The following is a 27,194-nucleotide window of genomic DNA, read 5'->3' as shown; positions in this document are numbered from 1 at the left end:
GATAGTGTTACGAGCCTGCACAATCCTGAGATTTGACATTTCCTGAAGAGTGGACTTCAATTATTTCATTAAACAATGCTTTTAAGGGTTCAGTAGCTTGGTATAATTCAATTAGCTTATAAGGCATCGCTGTAAAATAAGTGTTCTTAGCCTTCTGCAGGGGAATTGTTCCACAAGGTTTATTTATCAATCTTCAGTCAGTGTCCAATTGCTTTCTGAGTATTACGTGTCATGTGTCATGGTTTATTTTCTTTTGGGGGTTCACTCATTGGATTCCAATGATTGGATGGAGTTTTGTCGGTAGAGTCTTTCAAGCATTTGTGGGAGTAAAGCCCAAGATTATTTATGTTCACTTCATTACCTGTTGTTATGCTCTTTATGTTTGTAACCCGACCTACTGTGGTTTTTATTAAGCCTCTTCATCAAATGTAATGCTAATCATTTTACTCCATTTTAGGATATCCAATCAAGAAAAACCTCAACTGATGGGTATCAATTCACACTTCTTTTTGGGGGTAGGATCTTCAGGCAGGATCAGCTAAATCTGCATCCCCGGGATTTGGACAAAAGGATGGGGAATACGCCAAAATTACTTTTATACAACTATTCAATAATAATTGTAACTCACTCACCACCATCTGTTAACAATTTACAGAATAAATTCCATGTAAACATTTACCTTCTCTATCAGAGTCTTTCTGATAGAAATACATCCAACAAATTTTTTTAAACGTTGGCCATGTTTAGCATCAGAATCCAACTTTTTACAGTGTAAATAAGTCCCCTTTAATGTAACACAATAAAACAAGTCTGATTACAATAATAATGTGTTTTATTTTTATTGAATACATTAAGACAAACTCTTGATGTTGATGGCAATATCCTAGTAGTTAGAGCACTAACAGTGCAACTGCGCCTCCAGCGGTTCATTTACACGACAACAACACTTTGGGGACTGAAAACGCATATTTTTGAAAACAGGTTTCAATGTGCAAGCTTTTGAAAATGGCAGTGTTTTCATTTCTGTGTAAACACCCAAAACCAAAATCTCTAAAAACGGTGATGTCATGCGCGTGCATGGCACTTGTTAGGTATGTAGTAGGGGTGTAACGATACGCGTATTCGTATTGAACCGTTCGGTACGAGGCTTTCGGTTCGGTACGCATTATGTACCGAACGGTTCGTTGGACTAATTAATTATATTTGGAAAATAAATAAAAAAAATTGAAATATAATGATATGCGTTCAACAAGGTAGCCCAATAACCCAAACGACATAACAGGCAACTCCCCGAAGAAGAAAAAAAACACCAACTTATATGTTTATGTTAGACTACTAAGTCAGGGCTCGCTCACTCAGCACGCGCTGAAGGCTCATTGCAAAATGGCCAATGCGTTTAACAGACCAGAAATATAAGATCCTCCAGTAACCAACAGGTCTGGTGTTTGGGTGCACTTTACCAATCGATCGGGGCATCCAAACAAGCACGGAAATCAAAATGGACTAGTACTGTACTGTGTCGGAATTTCCTGAGCAGTACGACACAATTAACAGGCCTGCACGTTATTAGGTAGAAGAACTGTTATAAATAGAACGTATGCACGGGCAGTTTTGAAAACTCCACCTACTTTGCTCTTGGCAGAGTGCAGCGCGAATCGCGTTGTATCTGAAGGGCAACGCTGAGCCCAGGGTCCAGCTCCGCGTATACAGCGTCCTGTGTGAAAGACCCTTTAGTCAACGAGCCTTCAGCGCGTACTGAGTGAGCGAGCGCCTATAGTGGAAAACGCAGGTTTTAAGAACATGCGTAATTGAGCCCAGTTACAATATTCCTTCACGAGCCCATTTCAGCCAGACCATAATTCCTGCTTTGTTCCAAAAAACATAAGCCCTATAGAGAACCAATTGAGTAAAAACACACTCAATATAAAGAGTTATAGAGTTCCATATAAAAAGTTACATCTTTGTATTTGTTCATAACTACTACAACAATATAACATTTTCATTTTTTTATAAGGAGCTGTTTTTGTTTTATACAGTACGCTGCTAAGAAAACACCATAGAAGATGGATAAAGAATAGCTCCATCATTGTTCAATGTAAAAAAAATGAAATAAAAAAAAAAACCATACTTTGTTAGTTTTAATAAATAAAACATTTTTTAAAAATCAAGGAAATTTATCTGCCATTTTTTTCTTTTTGTTGTATCTAAAACGTACCGAACCGTACCGAACAGAACCGTGACACCAGTGAATCGTATCGAACCGAACCGTGAATTTTGTGAACCGTTACACCCCTAGTATGTAGACATGCACAGTGTCAATTTTAAAGGAAAGCGCAAACAAACATATTCAACAATGGCAGAGTACATGGAACTGTTGTTGCTGCTCAAGAGTTTGCTAATGCTTCTTCAGCAAAGTGTGGATTTACTTCAATATTACAACCAAGAGCAGAGACGCATCATAAAAAAAACAATAGTCACTTCTCTACAGGTAATGTTTACTAGTTAGTTAGTTCTCTTTATTGTCTCCCTTAGGAGAAATTAATCATAGGCAACTGGGAGAGCAGGTCAAAACACACTAAAAAAACGTTACATATATACACAATAGGGGTGTAACGGTATGCAAAAATCACGGTTCGGTACGTACCTCGGTTTTAAAGTCACGGTTCGGTACAGTAAGGGAAAGAAATGCAAACATTAAACTGCAGGTTGTTTAAACTTTTTTTTTAAACAATTTGTTTACACTTTTTATATATATATATATATATATATATATATATATATGAAGAGCTCTTTTCCAAAACGCGATAAACGCCAAATTAAAAAAAAAATGACTTCGTCATGCCATTATGCCGTGTACTGAACCTATTCTCTGCTCCATCAATGTTTCATGCTAAATTGCTATATTTCCTTGTTTAAAATGTACTGCAAGATGCAGTTTTTTTCCAAAACGCTATAAGCGCCAAACCTGTTTTTAGTCTAAATGCGATATATCCTATCGACCAATCAGAATTCGGCGAGCGGTTGACGCAATCTTGGCGGCGCTCTGAATCGGGATCTTGTTTGTGTTGCTCAGTCTTCAAAATGAGTGCTAATAACACTTTTGATGGTCTGGATGAGCCAGTGAGACCTACACCTGGCGACAGAAAACGCCGATTGGACAAAGAAAATCACAAAAAACAACAAAAAAAGAAGCTTCGCCACTCAGGCGGCACGTTAATACCCACTGTGGGATGTCATCACAAGGCTGAAGCGACCGGTTTCTGTCAGGCAGAGAAGCTGTCACCGGACGACCTGATGATGAATTTCAGTAAGTTTTATGAAAGACCAAACAAGGTTGACCAGGACAGGACCATTCTTAATCTCCTGGACATAACGCGTGTGAAAAGGCAGCGTCTGAAAGTCCTGGACGTCAACAAACGAAAAGACCGGAACATTTCTGTCAAGTACAATCTTTTGTGCGGCAATCACCCGGAGAAGGTGCCCGTTTGCAAGGCGACCTTCATTAAAGTGTTCGGTAAGTACAATTTTCATTTTAGATTTGCCTAGTTTAATACCGTTTTGTAGGTTTCTCCCTTGTGACAAAGATTTTTTGCTTTAAACAAGCATGCTAACGTGACATGGAAAGTAACTTACTGATAATAATACTAGCCTACTGATGCAAAAGAGGTTCCTGACCCCTGCCAGGGCTGTGCAAAATTCAGAATTTAATTCAGTTCAGTTAATGAATTTGAATGGACTTCACCTTACAGGATGTTGAATTGAATTGGAATTGCGAAATTCACTTGAAAAAGTGGAACTGAATTCATAACAATTCAGAGAAATTTCTTATCAAATATAAGTGAGAATGTGATACGTTACTTTTAACATAGATTTTTCTTTCTAATTGAAGTACAGACACTAACATTAAGCATATATTCACTTAATGTAGAATAATTAGCAATATCTTAATTTCAAAGTAATCAAATTAAACAATTTTTGGTATTACAATTTTAATAATCTGTTTTATAGAGTATGTTTTAATGTTAATTTGTGTGTAAAGTTTATACAATAATAACTTTATGAAATTCATGTTGTAATCATATGTTATACAGTGGGGCTCTAAAGTTTGGGCACCCATTGCAGAATCTGTGAAAATGCGAGTAATTTTCAAAAAATAAGAGAGATCATACTAAATGAATGTTATATTTTATTTATTACTGTCCTGAGTAAGATATTGTACATAAAAGATATTAACATTTAGTCCACAAGACAGAATAAATGCTGAAATTATTAAAATAACCCCACTCAAAAGTTTGGGAACCCTTGGTTCTTAGTACTGTGTTCTGTTACCTGATGATCCCCACAACTATTAAAAAAGATTCAAACATTCACTGATGCTCCAGAAGGAAACAAGATGCATTAAGAGCTAGGGGGTGAAAACTTTCCGAAAGTTTTCACCCCCTAGCTCTTAATGCATCTTGTTTCCTTCTGGAGCATCAGTGAATGTTTGAATCTTTTTAAATAGTTGTGTTTGAGTCCCTCAAATGTCCTCAGTGTGATAAGATGTAACTCAAAATCATAAAGTCACTGCTGGAAAGGGATCAAATATGCAAAGATGCTGGAAAACGGAAGAATCTGCAGGACCTTAAAGATTTTTCTGAAGAACGCTGCTCAGTTTAACTGTTCAGAACAAACAAGGGACTCATGCACAACCATCACAAAACAGAAAGACAGTCGAGGATCATCAGGTAACAGAACACAGTATTAAAAACCAAGGGTTCCCAAACTTTTGAGTGGGGTTATTTTAATAATTTCAGCATTTTTTCTGTCTTGTGGAATAAATGTTAATATCTTTTATGTACAATATCTTACTCAGGACAGTACTAAATAAAATATAACATGCATTTAGTATGATCTCTCTTATTTTTTGAAAATTACTCACATTTTCACAGATTTTGCAAAGGGTGCCCAAACTTTCGAGCCCCACTGTATATATTGGAAAGCTTCATTGCTAAATGCACCTTAATTAATTATTATGAATTTATTTGAATTTTATGGAATTCAAATTCTACTTCGGATTCAGCTTCCTGTTTGCAATCTTAATTCAAATTCAAGGATAATAGCAAGTTAGTTGTGTGTAATTCTTTATTTCAATCTTAACTATTTACTTTCACAGGCATCAGCAAAGACCGTGTGTCCCGGGTGGCTAAATATTATGCTGAGACTGCTGAGGCTCGCCCAGAGAGAAGAGGTGGTGCACGGCACAGTGAGGAGCACAACAGGAGAAGGCAACTCATTGTTGAGCACATCCAGTCTTTTACCTGCAGGGCCAGCCATTATGGTCGGAGAGGAGCACCAGGCCGCAAGTATGTCCCCAGTGACTTGAATGTGCACAAGATGCATGAGCTCTTTGAGGCTCAGAACCATGCTCAGACCAGCTACTCCCTCTATTACTCCGTGTTCTCCAAGGATTTCAATCTTGGCTTCGGTCACCCAGCTACAGATGCATGCTCTGATTGTGTCAAGTACAAGATCACGATTACAGATCCAAACCTAACTGAGGCAGAGAAGAAGATGGAATCTGCATCATTCATCTTGCATCGTCGCAGAGCTCACATGTTTTATGACCTGTTAGGCAGGGTTGCTGAAGGTCATGTGACCCTCAGTTTTGATATGATGCAAAACATGGTCCTTCCAAAAACCCCAATAGGACAGGCCTATTACTCACGGCAGATGTATCTGTACCTGTTTGGTGTTGTTGTACATCATGGTGAGAACAGCCAACAGGAAAAAGATGATGTCCATCTCTATGTGTGGCAGGAGAATGAGAATAGCAAAGACAGCAATATGATTGCTTCTGCACTGAGTGACTGCCTCAAGGTTCGACTTCAGGACAAAGTCAGCAGATCCAGGGGACTTCGGCTATTCAGTGACTCTTGTTTTGGGCAAAACAAAAACATGAACATGCTGTCCATGCTCATGGAATTTCGTCAGCTTTTTCCTAACCTTGGCATAGAGCATACCTTTCCAGTAAGGGGCCACAGTTTTCTCCCAGCAGACCGAGTCTTTGGCAGAATTGAGCAGAAGATCAGGAAAATTGACACAATTCTGCTACCACAGGAATACCATGCCATCCTGCAGCAATTCGGCCATGTTCACGTTTATGGCACAGACTGGGAGGCATTTGATTATAGGTCAGCCTCAAAAGAGTGCGTTAAGGCTCAGAAGAGCTTTAAAATCAGTGAAGCACGCATGCTTGACTTGAGTACCAACAAGGTTGGTTTGAAGACTACTTACAATGGGGAGTATTGTTTTCATAGTGTATTAAAGCGGGGCAAGCGGTGGGCTGACCTTAAACCTGAGTTACTTCCAAAGCGAACCTCTGTGAAGGCATCAAAGAAGCGCGATGTGCTGGCACTATTAGGAGCAGTAGGTGTGTTGATGTAGTGAGGGCTTTTTATGATGATGCACTGTATCATGTGACTGACAACGCAGGCCATAGTGATGAAGATGCAGAGTGATCTATACTCACTCACTCACTCTCACTCACTAACTCTCTGTCATACACACACACACTCTCTCTCTCTCTCTCTCTCTGTCCTCTCACACACTCAAAGCACATTTCACACACTATGTGGTTAGTTTTATGTATAGCGGACAATGGTCCTTCTGTTTACGAGTTTGACACTTTACTGAATACCAATGTATTATTGAATGACTTGCCTATGAATATTGTTATCATTATTAGTTAGTTTTTCATGCATATATAGTGGACAAATTGTTCTACTTGTTACAGGTTTGACACTTTACAAAAAAAAAGGCTTTGAATGTATTTCTAAATTACTTGCCTATTGAGGATTGTTATCATTACTATCATTACTTTTTACAGGTTCGGCACTGAATGACTATTAAAATGTGTTACTAAATTATCTGAATGTAATGTTAACATTGTTGTAGGTTTATTTAATTGGTAGTATATGTATGCGTGTTATTTTTAAATTATTTGTTTTATGTGGTGGACAAATATTTATTTTATTTAAATTTTATTATTTATTTGGCTGCTATTTATTTCATGAATTTGCTTTTATTTTATTTATATTAATTTATAGTATGAGTCCCTGTTGTCATATGTTGTGTGTTCTTTTGTTGTTGTTGTTTTTTTATAAAAAAGACATAAAACCAACAATTAAAAAAAAAATGGATTTGTAGCATTTTGGAAAAAAAATATGGATTTGTAGCGTTTTGAGAAAAAATAAATAAACTTTGAATTTGTAATCAAAAATATTGTTGTTTCATTTAGCAATCTTTTTTTAACATGTTCAGACTGAGCCAATATACCTTTTTAAAAGGATGAATTAAATATTAACAAAATGTATGGGTCTAGGTAAAAAAAAAGTCATTTTCATGAAAATGATTAAAATGGATTTATAGCGTTTTGGAAAAGAGCTCCTCATATATATATATATATATATATATATATATATATATATATATATATATATATATATATATATATATATATTACACTTTTTAATAAAATATATAAAATACATAAAATAAAAAGAATAAGAAATAAAATACTGCAGCAAAGTTCTCCACTAAATAATATAGTCTCAGTCTCAAACCAATATCATATAATAAAATATAATGAAAAATATAAATAAATAACGATTACAGTGCAGCATTACCAATCCCTGCTTGTAGGCCTGCTCATATTAAAAAAATATATTTATAACTTTTCCAAAGTGTAAAATGCAGCATCAACCGTTTCAGTTTTTAGACCTGCTCAGATTTCGTTATTGCGTTGGACCGATCGGAATTAAGAGCAAAGGTCTGTTTAAATGCCGACGGGAGCTGCATTTGAATTACAATCATTTTTTCCCTAGTTGTAGTGATGTTCACACTCGCGTGATTACTTTTGTGACACACTGGCATATTGCACCCGTCAAACATAGTCTATTTTGCCGTCAATACTGTTGACGGTGTCCTTTATCAGTAGGCTTTATATTTATGCTCAACATTAAGTATAGATATTGTTGTTGTGAAGCCAAGATCCTGGTCTGTCGGCGCCTCGGCGGCCTCCCTCTATGTCACCTACAGTAGCAGCAGAGCGCCAGCGCCGCGTCAGGCACGATTCTGGTGTGTAAAGACACAGAAAACACGAAGCAGCCTCCACGCAACTGACACGCAACAGAAACACCACGCTCACGCCACGCGGACAGTGTGTCACCGGCCTTAGAATCAGCTGCAGGGCGTGGAGACTTCCGCCACTTAATATGTTCGTTTGGAAACACGAAAATGTACCCATGTTCCGCATACAAAATATTGCATTCGGTCATTCGGTACACACGTGCACCGTACCGAAAGCCATGTACCGAAACGGTCCGGTACGAATACACGTACCGTTACACCCCTAATACACAATAATAATAAACCATTCCAAAACATAATTCCCACACAATCCTAATAATACACTAACATTACGTTACCCATCACATCACCCTCACCCACATAAACAATTTCAATCACTTATTCAATAGTTTGACAGATAATGGAATTAGAGAGAATTTATATCTATTCAGCTTACAGATTGGAACTCTGTATCTCCTGCCCGAGGGCATTAGCTCATACTCCGTATGGAGAATATGACTAGGGTCACTAATAATTTTAAGACTCTGCTTCTTAACAGACCTCTCAAAAAATTTCCTGAAGAGAAAGTGGAGACAACATACCCATTATTTTTCCAGCTCTTCGCCCACATTCTGAAGTTGTGACCTCAGTTTAACAGTCAAATCGCCAAACCATATTTTAAGACCATAGCATATTATAGATTCAATGGCTGATCTGTAAAACAGTAACATGATCGTTTTATCCCATAGACCCTGAGCCTTCTCAAAAAATATAAGCGCTGACTAGTTCCTGTACAAACATAGTCCACATGATGACTCCATTGCAGCTGAAAATAAAAGAAGTTATCTCAATACTTATATGATGTTACCTGCTCAACTTCCTCCTCATTAATTAAAATTGGACTATGATCACCCACCAACCTTGGGTCAAAGATCATTTCTTTAGTTTTTTTGACATTCAACCTCAAATTATGTTCCTCAAACCACTGCACAACCCCTTCTATTTCTGATTTGTACATACCGACATCTGAAGTATTTGTCAGCAAACTAAGTATAGTTGTATCATCAGAAAATTTAATGATGTAATTGTTTATGTACCAATTCATGCAGTCATTCGTATATAACGTAAAGAGAATGGGAGAATTTACACGGCCTTGAGGAGCTCCAACATTTGTGACCAATATGTCAGATAAAGTTGAATTAATTTTCACTTGCTGTTGTCGTCTTGTTAGAAATGCATAGTACCATTTGACGATGTAAGGGTTCACTTCCATCTGTTTTAACTTAGATAACACAATATCTAGAAGTAGAGTATTAAACGCTGAACTCTGATCCATAAACAACACTCTAACATAAGCTAAAGGACTTTCAAGGTGTTTTAAAATAAGGTGCGTCATTGTACTCAAAGCATCTTCTGTACTCCTATTTACTTTGTACACAAATTGATAAGGATCTAATTTATACAGTACATTCTTTCTCAGTTTTTACGTACAGTCACAATACGTTCAAGGGACTTTATCACCATTGATGTTAACGCCACTGGTCTAAAGTTTTATATATATATATATATATATATATATATATATATATATATATATATATATATATATATATATATGGAACAGGGATAATGACTGCTTTTTTCCTTATTGTAGGAATAATTCCAGTGTCGATTGATAATTGAAATAGTGGACTCCAGGATGGAGATAATTCATCAGCAAATGTTTTAAGTAAAAAGCTGAAATACCATCTGGACCACTGGACTTTTTGGAATGTGGCCTTTTAAAGATTTTAGCAACAGCACTAGGGTCCGCCATAATTCTATCCTTTGTATAATCACATATTACTGAACTAAGCAAATCTCTACATTTATTAAAGTTTAATTAATATTCACTTGCTGTTGACGTCTCGTTAGAAATGCATAGTACCATTTGACGATGTAAGGGTTCACTTCCATCTGTTTTAACTTAGATAACACAACATCTGGAAGTAGAGTATAAATGCTGAACTCCGATCCATAAACAACACTCTAACATAAGCTAATGGACTTTCAAGGTGTTTTAAAATAAGGTGCGTCATAGTACTCAAAGCATCTTCTGTACTCCTATTTACTTTGTACACAAATTGATAAGGATCTAATTTATACAATACATTCTCTCATAGTTTGTCTGTCACAATACGTTCAAGGGATTTCATCACCATTGATGTTACGCCACTGGTCTAAAGTTATATATATATATATATATATATATATATATATATATATATATATATATATATATATATATGGAACTGGGATAATGACTGCTTTTTTCCTTATTGTAGGAATAATTCCAGTGTCGAGTGATAATTGAAATAGTGGACTCCAGGATGGAGATAATTCATCAAAAAGCTGAAAAACCATCTGGACCACTGGACTTTTTGGCATGTGGCCTTTTAAAGATTTTAGCAACATCACTAGGGTCTATCACCATAATTCTATCCTTTATATATTCACATATTACTGAACTAAGCAAATCTCTACATTCATCAATGCTACCATTTCCCGTCCATTCAAAATGATTATGAAAGTTATTAAATTCATTTGCTTTTTCAAAATCATTTAAAACATGCATTTCTAACAAGGTGACAGCGAATCATTTTGAAAAGGTTGTTGTGTACACGTAAAACTTTTTTTTTACATTTTTGACCACATGGTGTCGAGTAAAATGTAGCTTAAAAGGTTTGCTGTGATTGAACAGTGATGGCACATGAAAGGCTTCTCTCCAATTAGACATGATTCATACAATGTTTTCGATCTATGAAACTCACTCCACACTAGGTCTGCACGATGTGTCGTTTAAGCATCGATATCACGATGTACGAATCCATGATAGTCACATCGCAGGATGTGCGATGTAGGCTGTCGTAGTTGATCCGTTATTCATTAACTGTACGGGCCAGCTGCTCCCCGGCCCTTGACGAATGTGATTCGCGGATTAATTGCACAGCTAAACCATCATAGAGTGAAAGTTTATCATTGACAGGAGTGAAAACCACATGCAAGTTTAACAGGGCAGAGAGAGAGAGGGAGCGCGAGAGAGACAGAGAGAGAGAGAGAGCGCGAGACAGAGAGAGAGAGAGCGCGCGAGAGACAGAGAGAGAGAGAGCGCGCACGAGAGAGACAGAGAGAAAGAGCGTGCGCGAGAGGGACAGAGGCCGGTGACACACTGGCTGCGTGGCGTGAGCGTCGCGTGTCTGAAGCGTCCCAGAAGCGTGGTGGCTGCCTCGCGTTTTCTGTGTCTTTACACACCAGAACCGTGCCTGACGCGGCGCTGGCGCGTTGCTGCTAGAGAGAGAGAGAGCGCACGCGCGAGAGAGACAGAGAGAGATTACATTAGAAGTACCATCAATGTTTATAGAAATGTATATGGATTTATTTTGCATGTAATTTTTTTCTTTTTTTGTCTTATGAATATATATATGTATTTTTGTTTTGTTTGTTTCTATTCTGATATGTACAATGCTTTGGCAATATGTACCTTTGTATGTCATGCCAATAAAGCAATATGAATTGAATTGAGAGAAAGAGAGAAACAGAGAAACACAGAGAGAGCGAGCCGTTTTCAAACAACACGAGCTCCGTCTCGCTCTCTCTCTCCCTCGCGCATATTAATCAATTGACACGATGGTGTCGATGTTTAAATCATTTAAAATGAAAATGTAAGTGTGCTCACCCCATTTTTTCGTTTGTAAGAAAAAATATCGCAATATATATAGCAGAAAAATAAAATATCGCAATGTAATTTTTTTCCCAATATCGCGCAGCCCTACTCCACACTGATGACACAAACAGTCATCGGAGAAGGGCTGATGTGTCTTTTCTCAGGTGTGAATTCTCATGTGGGATTTAAGGTGTACCTTTCGAGAGAAACTTTTCCCACACTGGGTGCATGTGAAAGGCTTCTCTCCAGTGTGAGATCTCAGGTGAACTGTAAGGCTTCCTTTATCAATGAAACTCTCTCCACACTGTTGACAGGTGTGAGGCTTCTCTCCAGTGTGAATACGCCTGTGTTGATGAAATGCTGAACTATGTTTAAAACTTTTTCCACATTGATTGCAGATGAAAGGTTTTTCTGCGGTGTGAACTTTCATATGGCTTTTAAGATTAGATTTTCGAAAGAACGTTTTTCCACACTGCTGGCATGTGAACACGTTCTCTCTGTTGTGAGTTTTCATGTGGACTGTAAGACTCCGATTATTAGGGAAACTTCTCCCACATTGGTGGCAGGTGAAAAGGCTTCTCTCCAGAATGAATTCTCATGTGGACTTGAAGGTTTTTATTTTGAGTATAACCTTTCCCACACTGTTGGCAGGTGAAAGGCTTTTCTTCAGTGTGAATGCTCATATGGACTTTAAGGGTTTCATTTTTACTGAAACCTTTTCCACACTGTTGGCAGGTGAAAGGCTTTTCTCCAGTGTGAGTTCTCATGTGGGGATACAATGCTGCTCTATGTGAAAAACCCTTACCACACTGTTGGCAGGTGAAAGGCTTTTCTCCAGTGTGAGTTCTCATGTGGGAATACAATGAATCTCTTCGTGAAAAACCCTTACCACACTGTTGGCAGGTGAAAGGCTTTTCTCCAGTGTGAAGTCTCATGTGAACCTGAAGGTGTCCTCTTTCAGTGAAGCTTTGTCCACATTGCTGGCATGTGAAAGGCTTCTCTCCAGTGTGAGTTCTCATGTGGGGATACAATGCTGATCTTTGTGAAAAACCCTTACCACACTGAGGGCAGGTGAAAGGCTTCTCTTCAGTGTGAATGAATTCATGTACTTTAAGAGATACTTTTCGAATGAAACTTTTTCCACACTGTTTGCAGGTGAACTTGCTAGATCCTGTTTTCTGAGATTTTTTTCGAATGGAAATCGTTTTTGACTGTGTGCAACTGAAAGATTTTTCTTCAGTTATGAAATCCTGATGCTTCTCATCACTCAGATTTTTCTCTTTGTTTTCATTCAGGTTTTGACTCTCTTCTTTCAGTGCCATCAGGTCTAAGGTGAAAGAAGACAAATACAAGTTAATCCTGGTTTAATGGCACAAAACTACAATTTTTCCATACACAATGCTCAAAACAAATTAAGGGAACCCTTAAATCACATATTGATTCTCAATGAATGCAATTTTCAATTCTAAAAATTATTTGAAAACCTTTATTTATAAACATTATATAATTTTTAAGGATAAATATTAAGTGATAAGTTAAGGGAAACCAAAATCATCAACACACTGATCTGGTGTTTTTGATTTTGAATCCAGCCCTCGGTGTGAAAACTTAAGTTACAAGCTGATCCAACTTGCATGAAGTTCATCACAGCTACACATAATAGAAGTCAGTAGAGTGTATGGCCCCCACATACCCATCTATATGCACTCTCCACAATATCTGGCCAATACCTGGATCAGGACATCAGTGAGATCCTGAAGAGTCTGTTGTGCTACTTGACGGCTGTGGATGCTCTGACAATATCCCAGAGATTCTCAAATAGATTCAGGTCTGGAGAACGAGAGGTCCAGTAAATGGCATCAATACCTTTGTCATCTAAAGCCTGTCCATACACTTTTGCCTCACTAGGACAAACACTATCAGGCACCAGGTGGAAACCAGGACCCACTGCACCAGCATATGGTCTGACAATGGCTCGGAGGGTTTCATTGCAGTACCAAACAGCAGTAAAGGCACCATGGGCTAGAACGACTATGCTGCATGCAGCATAACATTGCCAATGCATCTCCAGATTTTGTCACATGTGCTCAGTGTGAACCTGCTTTGGTGTTCTCTGGCAAAAGCCAATCAAGCTGTAACAGTGCTGAGCTGTGAGCAAAGGTCCCACTAGAGGATGCTGAGCCCTCATGGCACGCTTATTAAGTATGTTTTTGACAGTTCATCCCTGACAATTTAGTCAGAAATATGCACACCAGTAGCCTACTGGAGATCATTTTGCAGGGCTCTAGCAGTGCTCCTCCTGTTCCTTCTTGCACAAAGGAACAGATACCGGTCCTGCTGTTGGGTTGTTACCCTTTTGCCTCCTTGTCTAGATCTCCTTGGTTAACGGCCTATCTCTCGGTATCTCATTCATGCTCTTGAAACTGTGTTGGGAGACACATCAAACATCCTTGCGACATCCTTAGGTAAAATTGTGCTTGGATTTTGCGTATATCCACCTGGATTAAAAGAGACCATTAAAAGATCTGGGCCCGGTTCCTCAAAACTTTCTTATCGCTAAGCAGTTCTTAACCTATTCCTCAACCTCTCATGAGTTTGGTTGTGTGGGCCGCGAGTTGAAAAAGGTTGGGAACCACTGACCTAGGCTATTTCGTAATGTCATTAACCTGTTAACCTGCACCCCGACGCCCTCGTCCTCAAAGCCTCACCACTCGCACGTGTCAGTGATTATGAATAGATTAAATGAAACAGGACAAATTCAATCTTGACAAACTATGTATCATTATAAAGATCTAAGCCTCAAGCATCGACGACAGATCGCTGTTTTTCAATGGAAAGCTTATAAAGACTGTATTTGCTGCATTTGTGTAAGCAGTACACATAAAAAAATAAGCAAAGAAAACTCTGTACATACCAGATCCGTAGTAATAACGAGTCATAAACACATCCACAGCTGTAAATCCCGGTTCAGTTAGGAAGGTAAGGGTCCACTGAACGACATCTCATGAAGCACGTTTAGTCAAACGAAGCAATAACGTTGTAATATGGATCATAATTCCTTTGTTTACATTTCATTTCTTCAGCGACAGAATTGTTTGCGTCCATTATGGAATAACTCACGGTCGGAAACTGCGTCTTGGTAGTAAAAACACGGCATGGTTTTAAAGCGTACAGTGTCACAAACAGAATGAAGCGATCCACCGGAAAAAAGAATGAATGAAAAATAGGCGGAAGTTTATTTGAATTTGGCGCTCTCTCCTGGGAGCATGTGACGCGCTCTGACGCACCTGTCAGCTGATGGAGGCGGAACTTACAGCGATCGTCTTTTTCTTTGTTTTTTTTTAATCTCAGGAAGTTCTGTAATGGGCAAACAAAGTTAAATCTTTTTTTTCTTATTATTCTTATTTTTCTTACTCAAATTATTCTTATTGTATTTTTCTAGTGCTCAAATAAATTACTTATATGATGTCTAAGTTTCTGTCTAGTGTTTTATAATTGAAAAAAACTATGCAGTGGTATGTTTACTGACTAAATAGTTTGTAGAAGCCTTCAATACTGTTGGGAAATATATTTTCTTATATTTGGGGGGTGGGGGGTGTAGACATAGTCTCATAAAAATATTTGCAGGGGTCTCATTTTTCATTATATTTTATTCAGATTTGAAATAGAAACTCATGAGACGTGGCTTTTTTTTTAGATTTCTCCAGGACTCATTTCATGTATTTTTATATCAAATTAAAAAATATTTAAGAGTGGTAAAAAAAAATTCAAGGCACTTCAGTGTCTATAACTTTTAATATTTTTTAAAATATTAATATTTTAAAATATAAGACCAAAGGGTCTTCTTTCTAAAGACACCACAAGTATGTTTGTAACACACTGAAGTAGGAAACTATTAAAATTATAAGTTTGGTAGAGCACTTTCATCTGTGAGTCCCATAATGGGGGGTGCTGGCTAACAGGTTAAAGCATTTAAATTGGCAATCACTTTTGATAATTAGAATCTGGCAAACAATTTGGCTCTAAATAGATAAGATCTATAAACAGGTAAGCATGGTGGTGTCCAGTAAGTGACCAACTATGGCAGCAATCCAACGTGTCCTTGTATTGATTCAAAGACGGCACCGGCCACTGGCAGGAATAATCATGGGGACAATTAGCTCTTTACAGGATTTTTTTGAGCTTTGTATCACCCAGCAGGCCAACAAGATTTTATTAGACACCTCTGTAACGCATATGCAGGTCATCGATTCATGGGTTAAATTCAGGCATATAAAATGAAACCTTTTTACACTTAATGGGCTAGTTGCATATCTCCGCCATCTTGGATTTCCGGTCTTGCGAGTGTGTGCGTAGATATTTCCGGTTGTGCTTAAAGTCAGTGCAGAGAACCGGAGAAGTCCAAATATTACCTTCTATATGTTTACAGGATTTATAATATCACTTCATATGCAAATAAGATATACACTGCTATTATCACTATACTATAAATGTTAACTGAACCAGTGGATTTGAAACTTGTGAATGTTTGGGTCCGGTGAATGAATTAAATACACTAATCTTCACTACTGTTCACGAAATGAAAGTTTAACTCATGGTTTGTATACACCGCTAATGTATGTTTATCTTACCAAATATGTAAATGTACAAATTACTTTTCTCGAAAATGTTTGCATTATTATTATTATTATTATTATTTATATTAAATATTTACCTCGTGAGATGTGGGCTGCGATTTATCTTCAGAAGTATCCATTTCTCAATTGTACACATACATCAGTCTGTTTCGTTATTTTCACAACATATTTTATTATTTTACACAGTAAAAAATACGTGACTAATTTTAATATCCGTTTAATCTGATAATTAATGCAAAAAAATAACAATATACATGGCTGCTCATAGACAGATGATTTATGCTGCAGATCTTTCACAAAACAAATAAACAGATAAAAACACACATGAATGCAAACAGCGATCTTTTATTTAAGGCAAACCTACCATAATTATATTACGTTTAATTGTACAGTTAGTTATAAATTATGTTATCAAATAAAGTTAATAAAACATGCTTTATCAGAAATCTCTGTGCATCTTGTTTGACAGTCAGAAACATTTATCTTACATAACAGAACAAAACCAGCTCTTCGAAAATGAAAAGTATTGCATATTTGAGAGGTTTGTGTTTGAAAAAAGAAATCCCTGTGGACCTGACCTGACGCTGATCCGCATAATCAACAGATGAAAAAAGCAATCTCCGCGTTGTAGCTTGATGAATTTCCACACAGAGGTACGCAAAATATAGGGAGGATGTTTCCCCATGTTTTTGATATACCACTATCGGCTGTTAAATTTGAAAATCATTAATTATATACATCTAGCCAAGTTTCGTATGTAAGTTTCCCTTACAGTCAATGCGAGCGTTGCAAGACCGGAAATAAGTACGCACACACTCGCGTCGCTGAAGCTCACCGGCGCCATCTTGTGCCTGGCTGGACTTAAATTATTTACAATACCCGTGCGAGCCTCAAAGGAGACACGAACCCCCCACATTCCACACACACACCAAGAAACCTTTCTTAAATTTCCTTACCTTCGTCATTTTATTAATAATATGTATTTTTAATATGTTTGTGCGTACAACGGTTAATCCCTGTTATGCAAGGATTATAATTTTACTAGCTTATAAATTGGAAATGTTTCTCTTCATTTTAATGTTCAAAAAATGGAACCATGGGTTATAACCCCACTCCTGACCAGGTCGTAGAACTTTATGATCCCACTGGGAAACAGGACAGGAAAGCTAACTTTTACAAAAGAATGGTAAAATGTACTCAAATGTAGTCTAAATGTATATAGTATTGTTTTTTTGGTGCATTAGATGTTTCCCATATAAATTGGGACTATCTGCAGTTTTATCATGTGTTAATCAAATCTTTAAATGTGTGCAATTCTGCATTTGAATGTAATTTCATGTTTTGATCATTTATGTATATTATTTTTGGTATCTGTTTAATCGTCATGCTGTGACAGACCCATTTATCTAAAGCAAATTAATGTAAAATGTATTAATCTTGTATTACGAACTTGCTAGAATATCACTGCTGAAATTTGATAAGCCCCAAAGTTAGTAGGGTGGGTGTTTCCACAGAGACAAAGGAACTTTTTCCCGCTTCAGATCGCGGACTTTCATTGGTTGTTCACGCGAACAGAGGCGTGAACCATCTCAAGCCATAAGAGCTGACCGAACAAGGTCCGCCCTCTCTCTCTTTTTTTTTACTCTTACGCTGCTAACCTGCTGCGACCCTCGTCACTTCCGCTCGTCCCTCCGACAGCCATTCTCATGGCTCCTTTGGAAGCTTTGGTTTCCGTTGTTTTTGTTTCTTTTCTTTACTAAGTTTATTCGCCTCTCCACACGAGGAAGACGACTTCTGAACACTGGCTTGTTAAACCTTTCAAATACCGCGCGATTCCGCAGCAGCCCGGAAGATGAACGAACACTCCTTGCCACAAAGGACCACACTGCTCCAGCTCACGCCAAGCTCCAGCGCAGCTCACACGCTTGTCACCGGTCTGGCATCACACAGAGAAACTCTGCAAGTATCATTTTCTATGGAGATTTAAATGCTGCTTAAAGTTTGCCTATGATTTGATTCGTTTGGTGTCTTTCAAGGGTACGGTCTGTGATTTTGCATAACTGAGCTCATTCTGTGATCTCATTCATTCTCTCTCTCACCTCTCTCTCGTCCTTTCTTTCTCATTCATTCTCTCTCTCTCTCTCTCTCCCTTATTTGGATTCCGTTATGTCTTGTACAAAGTTTACTGTCTGTATTGTCGTACGCGTATTTACTCTGTGTGATTTGTAGTTTGATGTATTATTAGTTCAATTATTAAAACCCAATATATATTCCTGATTGCCTCCGAACCACTCACATTACGAGTCAATGACGTGTCTGATCTTTAGCTACATGCTGTTTAAATTGAGTAACTAAATTTATCATAATGATAGGATAATGTTTTCATGGCCAGAGAATATTTTTTCCTTGAATTATAAGAAGTGATAAGTTAATCTTACGGCCGTTTGCTGGAAAAACCACTGTTTGATTTGCAGTAATTTACAGTAAGAGATATCCCTATAATTGATGTAAAGAATGGAATATTGACAATAATGAGTAAATTACAGTGCCCTGTAATGAGTTATTGGTATTGGCAATTGAGCTATTTTTCATCTTCAATAAAATTTAGTGTAACTGTCATATGAGATATATATTAATCATGTTCCTGATTAATCATTCAAATTCTCTATATATCATTTGAGTTTATTATGTATAACCCAGTGCGGCTACACCTCGCATCTTTTGTATCCTGAGTACACACTGATGAATTCTGGACGGATATACAGTGTTATATTATGAAAGTATAACCAATATAAATATTCATTTTTACCATTGTCTATTAAATTAATTAATGAGCAAATGCAGGAAGATAAAGATAAATAATGGTAATAGAGAGTTGTGTCGTGTATTGATATATGATATATGTACTGTTTTTATGATGTAGGTTTTTGGAATTGAAATGTGTTTTACTCTTTCATTTTATATGTTGTATGTTGTTATGTATTGATGTGGCAGCAGTTTCCCTAATCTAAAACACATTTCTCCTAAGGGATACAATAAATGCTACCTTGACCTTGATTGATCAGGTGTACATATCACGAAAAGGATACGCAGCCATAAACGTGCAGGTTAAAGTGGACCATAGGGGTGTGATCTCCGACCTGGTGGCAAGGTCCAGCAAATCTTCAAGTTCCTCTGACGAGAAGCTTGGTGCTCTTTTTTTTTACGTTGCTTCCCCATCATATTCTGTATCTCTCTCTATCTGTACATTGTAGATTGGTTACTGTTTTCAATAAAAAGCAACCTATGGCAATCAATACCGCATTAAACAGAAGTAACTGCAGCTGCTTGCCAATCAATTCTGATTATAAAGTACCTTACCATTAATATAAAAGTTTATTACATTATTTTTATAAGTCGTTAAACCCATGTCAAGAAGCGGCACAAGTGGCAAAACGGGATAAGGAGGATGAAAGATTAGCAAGGGATACCCGGTTCGTCTAACCGTCACAACATATTCGTGTGAATATCGTGTGAACATATTACTGACAACTTGATAATTTAATTCATAGTCTATTTACTGATAACAAACTATTTTAAAATAAATGTTACTGGAATAATTTGAGGAACGTTTCATTTGCATACGTGTTGTCTTTCTTAACGCTGTAATGCACCTTCGCGTGAAGTGGAAAATCGATTCATGAGCAATCGATGCCAACTAATTCAGCACGCTCACTCAGGAAAGCGCCCTTGTAACGTGGGACGTAAGAGGCAGCGTGTTAAGAAGCTTCCTAAGGGACACTTCAGGGAACACACTTAGGAACAAACAACTTTGGTAAGATATATCTTTCGAGTCTTCTTAGCGCGCTAAGAGTGAGCGTTAGCGGGGAACCGGGCCCTGTATCCTTGATATGTGATCCTTATGGACCAGGCCTTAGCCATGTGATTCCCAAATTAACTTAAATTTCAATCAACATAGAGTGAATGTTTATCATTTATACATGTTTCGTCTTTGCCAAATTATACATTCAAATTAATTTAAACCATTCCTGGTCAAAGAGAGGTGAAAAAGAACTTAATTCAGTGCTTCAGTACTTATGTGTTATCTTCAGTTTTCTCTTCACAGCAGTTCACAGTCGGTGTACTGTTTGAGTACATGAATTACTCCGGGATATTGGTTTGTTTGAACTCAGAGGAAGTGTCAGCCACATTAAAAAAAGTTAACAGCCTAAGTCATTTGTGGATTAATGCGTATTAGAGACGCAAACCGTCTAAAACGATTCAGTTCAATTTGGTGAACTGTTTCAAAAACAAACTGCTTTGTTTTGAACTCTCTCACAACAGACACGGAAGAGAAGACAATGCTGAATAAAGTCCTAGTTTCTGCTATTTTTGGACCAAAATGTATTTTCGATGCTTCAAAAAAATCTAACCGACCCTCTGATGTCACGTGGACTACTTTGATGATGTTTTTCTTACCTTTCTGGACATGGACAGTATACCGTACACACAGCTTCAATGGAGGGACTGAGAGCTCTAGGAACAATATCTAAAATATCTTAAACTGTGTTCCAAAAATAAACAGAGGTCTTACGGGTTTGGAACAACATTAGGGTAAAGTTATTAATAACATAATTTTGCTATCTGGGCGAACTAACCCTTTAAATTTGTGGAATGTATAGTCTCAGAGAAATTCACTAAAATATAATGTCCTCATGAGGACGCAGGGTCTCAGGAGGAAGTTGTACGTTTGAAGGAGTATTTTTGTTCCAAAAATATCTCTTTCGGTTTGTCTCAAGTTTTGGAAAGCTTTTTTCGAGTATGGCTCTGTGTGACGTTAGATGGAGCGGAATTTCCTTATATGGGTCCTAAGGGCACTTCTGCCGGAAGAGCGCACGCTCCCGTAGAGCAGAGCACAGACAATCACTGATCAGAGCGAGAGCGTCGCGAAATGTCACAGAAGAAGTGTGTTTTTGGTTGCCAGGGCAAGACAACCCTGCACAGATTACCAAAAAAAAAAACAGCATTAAGGGAGCAGTGGATGGAGTTTATTTTTACAGAGCATCAACAGAGTTGTGCAAGTGTTTTTGTTTGTTCCCTGCATTTCGAAGATGCTTGTTTTACAAGGGCCAATTTGACGCAGGATTTGCACATCGTTTATTTCTTAAGGATAATGCAGTCCCAACGAAAAAGGGTCACGAACGTGTGTTGGAACCGCAGGCGGTGAGTAAAACTGCTTCAAATATCTCTGTGCTGTTAACTTAGCTATCGGCGCGTAAGCACATCAAGTAAACAACATGCTGTGTTGTCAACAAGCTGCACTTTCCACATGTACAGCTTAAAAAAAAAAAAAAGACGACATTAAGTGGAACTTAGTCATTTTCCAAAACCGCTAAGCAAATATATACAGTTTCAGTACATACCACATAGAGACGTCGTTGCTGATGCTGCTCTTGTTAAATTTCAGCTTCTGGATCTGATTCTGGATCATAAATATACGCTGAATCTGACTGTTAGCCATGGTTTGTTTTGGATGTTTTTTTCCTCACGGTAATGTCACAGCTTCCAAACGCTTTCAACGCAAAAGCCTACTGGCGCTCGTGATTCTTTAGCTCCGCCCACACGTCACGCCTCCAGGCGCTCATGTTTTTCTGGGAAAAATCGGTACAGACTATCTTTCTCTTATGAATATAATAAAACTAAAGACTTTTTGGAGTTAAGAAGGATGCAGTACTACTCTATAGGTACTCAAGATTAACCGGATATTGAGTGAAAACGAGCATTTCACCCCCCCTTTAATGACATAATTTTTCTATCTGGGAGAACTAACCCTTTAAATTTGTGGCATGTATAGTCTCAAGAGAAATTCACTAAAATATAATGTCCTCATGAGGATGCAGGGTCTCAGGAGGTTAATAATGTTTGAAATTTATTGGACTACAAGCTTTTCTTGTGGTATAAAGGTACTTAGCAGAGACTTACTGCCACATTCTGGCTGTTTTAATTTCATATATATAATATAATATATAATAAATTATCCTTTCATTTTTTTTAATAATTGAAAACAGTATTTATCGTTTTAAGTTTTGAACATCAAAACAATTTATCTGTAACCGCTAATGGTTGAATATATTTGTAAAGTAAGGTCTATGCAGTATTATTTTACATCAGTATTTATGTATCAGAAAAATCTACTGTTTAGTCCTACATGAAAAACACTCTTTATTTGATTAATGTGTTTGTTTTGTTGTATTTGTCTTATTTCTCATAATTTGATTACTTTTGGTGATTGTTCGATTGTTTTATAAATAAGAGTTTACTTATTTTGGTGTCAAACTAATTTATAAAAGTTATGTACCAAAAACAATAAAAAGTAGGGGTGTAATGGTACACAGAAGTTATGTTTCAGTATATTCCGTATTTTTCGGACTATAAAATCACACCCAAATATAAATCGCATCAGTCCAATAATACGTCATGATGAGGAAAAAAACATATGTAAGTCGCACTGGACTATAAGTCTCATTTATTTAGAACGAAGAAGCAAGAGAAAACATTACCGTCTACAGCCGCGAGAGGTTACAGGAGCACTGAGCAGCATAGAGCGCCCTCTCGCGGCTGTAGACCATAATGTTTTCTCTTGGTTCATTTCTCTTGGTTCATGTCAAATTAATTTTGATAAATAAGTCGCACCTGACTGTAAGTCGCAGGACCACCCAAACTATGAAAAAAAGTGTGACTTATAGTCTGGAAAATACGGTACATTAGTTTTGGGGTTACTTTTCAATATGAGCTTGATACAATTGAGAATGAGGAGTTGTCGTCACAGCACAGAGTCCCTCCCCTCAATATCACAGTCTCCGCCATGTTGGCAGGACACCGGTGGTGAAACAGGATTGTTTACATGTGTTGTTAACTCGGTAGTAGAGGAGATTTTTGCAATTCCACACTGTTTTACCAAGCCTGGAAGTTACTGCTGCGTTAAAAACACCTCCAGTACCTCACACAATACATATGGAAAACATAGGAACAATGGAATACAGTTTTTTTTAGGTTACACCAAGCGCAAAACAGCAGTATTTGGAGAAGCTCTCAGGCATCCAAAATATCGACCAATACGAGCTCCCAGCAGCGGAATGGCACAGAGACCTGGACCATTTTCCTCCATGCACACATATGGACATGGTGAATTATCTTGTTTTTGGTGTAAGTTACTACACAATGCAGGAGTTTAAAAGCCACAAGTCTTTGGAAAGTTACGAGGCTTTCTGCTGTGGCTGGGTCCATCTACAAGCCTCCAGGAGATGAAAACTGCGTTACTACTCGCCAAAGTAAGTTTATTCACACACGTTTTAGCATGTTGTAATTACACATTGCATTTAGCAGACACTTCTTGACCAAAATGACAAAGTAACTTAAATAACTGCGACTGTTTCGTAAACACTAGATTGTAACGAGATGTGTATGTTTAGTTATAATTTGATTTTAGCCCAATGACACATATTGTACCAGGTTTTTGTGTTGGGGGCTGCAAAGTGGACAAACCAGTTCTGGGTTGGCTAGGGTAGTTAAATGTGTGATTGCAAGATGTAAATGTCCTGGTTAGATTAAAGCCATTAACAGCGTGAATGCAAGGTGACTTACATCGTAAACAAGATAATTCACAATGTCCATATGTGTGCATGGAGGTAAATGGTCCAGGTCTCTGTGCCGCTGCAGGGAGCTCGTATGGGTCAATATTTTGGATGCCTGAGAGCTTCTCCAAGCATCACTGTTTTGCGCGTGGTGTGAGCTTGTTCCTGTAACGTCCCCTTTCTTTCACCTTATCTTTCTGCATTGCTTTACTTAATTCATTTCTTTCTCGTATTCGTAGATCCATCTCCGTTCCGCCGACATAATAAATGCACAAAAATTAAAGACCTCTGGAATGTTTAGTCGCGCCTGTGAAGTTCTGAAGGCTTTGCCCCTGGCAACCGATAACGTGTCCTACCATCATGGCCGACCAGCTAAGACCCCTCCCAAATCAACCCAAATCGGCACGTGACTCCTCGCTCTCAATAGGAAAAAGCAACAAATATACAAAGCTAGGTTTCCTACAGTTTGGTGAAATAATGAAGGCAAAAAAAAAGGCAAAAACTAATTCTCTACAAAATACTGTTAGAATAGAAGTGTCAATGTAGAGGGTTGTTTGTTAAAAGAGGCTAAGTAGGGCTGTGAAAAATATTCAATGCGATTTTTATGTGCATCTTGTCAGTAAAGCTACTCCTGTGATATGTAGTAAATCGCCAGCACATGCTTTCAGATGGAGTGACATTTCGCTAAGAAAAGCTGGGACTGAAGTCCAAAACCTGACTTGAAATAGCCTTACAATCTAAAGCGGTTCCATGAATGACATTTAAGTACATGCTATCTCACCAATTTGACCCAGGTTCAGTAAATTAAGGTAATTTGATATGTGAGTTTATTCTCAAGGAGCTCTTTATGTCGATCATAGATCAAATCAATCCACCGTGGCACACAGTGAATAGGTTTAACACATTTGAGATGTTCTCCTCAGTGAATAATTGACATATCACAGGTAAATTCTACATGTGTAAATGTTCTAAAGTCATTCGAATATATTAATTTTGCTGTCTGGAGGGGGCGAGGTTTATGCAAGTAAACAAGCGTTGCGGAGTACATTTGTACTAAAGAGTCAGGGCGGGGGGTTTAGACTGCAAATGAGTAGTTATTCACTTACCCTTTGGTTTTCTTTATGCAATATGGAGGAAAAAATAGATTTTGTTTGATACGGTTGCATTGTCAAGTGGTAGATATTACTGTTTTTGATTGTCTTCTATTAGGAAGCAAATACTCCTTGCTGAGAAATCCAGCATAAGCTCTGCACTGTATCAGTTCTATCCAGCCTGAACCAAAATTTATAACTCTATATTTCAGCATGTTTGGATATTTATGCAATGTCACATGAGGCACTGACTCCATGTCAAACAATTAGAATTCTCATATAACTTCTGAAAAATATCATTCATATTAATAAGGATCAAATGACTGGCTCCAGCTTTGAGAATTAAAACCAACCTGTTTGTTCCTCAGTGTGTTCTTGTTTGACTCTGAATGTTTCTTCAGTCTTCATATCTTTACGCTCCTCTTTAATAAACATCATCTTTGTTTGTTCCTCAGTGTCTTCTTGTTTGACTCTGAATGTTTCTTCCATCTTCACATCTTCACTCCCCTTTTTAATAAAAGCCATCTTTCAGTAGATCTCAGTTGCTTCAGTAGAAGTTTCCTGTGTTTGGACACTTTGTCCTGATTAAGATGGGAAGAATTAACAGAAAAAATTAAATAAAATCCTAATCAGCTCCGTTGTTCAGTCTTCTGTGCATTGGAGAAAGAGTCAGTCAGAGAAAGTTAATAGCTTCAAATGAGCTGCTTAGACAGAAATTCTCAACACTAGCGTTACAAATGTTTACAATAAACGTATTCAGAATATGGGGAGCATAATGAGATGCATCTTTCCTCTTGGATGCGCTTTGCTCTAGTCATGACCCCGTTCGTGAACTAATCGAGGTTTTGAACCGGTTCTTTTTTGAGCCAGTTCGCCAAATTGGTCCGAATTGATCGAAACAGATAGCGCGTCTTGAGTAAGACTTGATCCACACTTTACTAAAGTTACGTTACTCTTTTTCACACATGCATGTCAGTTCTTCCGACTTTAAATCAATATGCCAGCATATATATTAGTCCTGTAACTCCAACAGCACTGAAACATGGCGAGCGATGCTGTGAGCGCGAGTGAATCGAAGACTCGAATGAGGGCCGAATTTGGACAATAGAAATGAACTGTCCGAAAGAATCGCTGAAAAGAATCGGACTCCCCCTCACTACTTTGCGCACACACGAGCAAAAAAAAAAAAAAACTTTCTCCAATGTTAGATAAAGCATTACACTACTATATTCAATAATATTTGAGTATTTTTACGTAACTAGTAAAACCTAAGTATTTGGCTTAACAGTTCGTATTGATTTACAACCTTTCAATGCTTAAAACCACAAACCTTTCTCTTTTTTGGCGACTCTGGTGGGACAAACCTTTATTAAGCTGTATCACAAAAGTAGGAGCGCGGGGCAGCCTTATGACGTCACGTCTCCACACCAAAATAAAAGTCATTCTCGCGCAGTGCTGTCCAAAATCACAAAAATGAATAAAAGTTAACATGCAAAAAGGTGTCCAGTGATGTGCTAAAATAACTACCAATAAAGAGCGAGTTGATCATCAAATATGTGATTTTCCATTTAAAAGACAAAGCACTTGTGTTTGATTAAAGGGAACAATTTATATACCAGGGCACCAAAACGTTGTTTTTTTTCAGTTACACTTTTAAAATTATTGTGTCATAGCAAAACCTGTATTTAATTTACGTGCAACTGTTTTTAAATAAATACACAATTTTATTGTGGTCAGAAAAAAATTAAATTAAAAGTTGACTTACTTGGTTTGACTTTGTAAATTAAGTCATGGAAATTAAATGCAATTTTAAATAAAAAGTGTCTAACGTTGTTTCATACAGACATATATCTAAACATCTGTCTTTTCACATTGCTTGAAAGGGTTGACAAGACACATTATTAATTTAATTTAATTTAATAATTTGAATAGATCCTAAACATACTGGGCCCAACATCAAAAACTGAAGAAAGGGTTTGTTTTTTAATTGACACATGAAGTTTATTCATAATATACAACAGAGACAAATGGAAAGCCCAAT

At 37.5% G+C, this 27,194-nt stretch overlaps 1 protein-coding gene and 1 pseudogene across 1 annotated transcript; one reads left to right on the top strand and one right to left on the bottom strand.

Annotated features, from left to right (window-relative positions):
- Window positions 1-26,567, bottom strand: part of LOC113048405 (gastrula zinc finger protein XlCGF26.1-like) — a 32,548-nt pseudogene extending 5,981 nt beyond the window's left edge.
- Window positions 2,703-7,107, top strand: LOC113048400 (uncharacterized). The gene is made up of 2 exons (XM_026210189.1): window positions 2,703-3,514; window positions 5,156-7,107. Exons 1-2 carry the CDS (start codon window positions 3,082-3,084, stop codon window positions 6,424-6,426), a joined length of 1,704 nt encoding a protein of 567 aa, XP_026065974.1. The 5' UTR covers window positions 2,703-3,081; the 3' UTR covers window positions 6,427-7,107.
- Window positions 26,568-27,194: the final 627 nt, after the last annotated feature.

The sequence above is a fragment of the Carassius auratus genome, chromosome 29 (assembly GCF_003368295.1).
Source record: "Carassius auratus strain Wakin chromosome 29, ASM336829v1, whole genome shotgun sequence".
Taxonomy (NCBI): Eukaryota; Metazoa; Chordata; class Actinopteri; order Cypriniformes; family Cyprinidae; genus Carassius; species Carassius auratus.
This window is presented reverse-complemented; position numbering and strand designations above follow the sequence as displayed.

Coding starts and splice junctions, on each gene's coding strand:
- LOC113048400 (XM_026210189.1), top strand. CDS start 3,082: ATGAGTGCTAATAACACTTTTGATGGTCTGGATGAGCCAGTGAGACCT. Junction 3,515..5,155: donor GACCTTCATTAAAGTGTTCG/GTAAGTACAATT, acceptor TTACTTTCACAG/GCATCAGCAAAGACCGTGTG.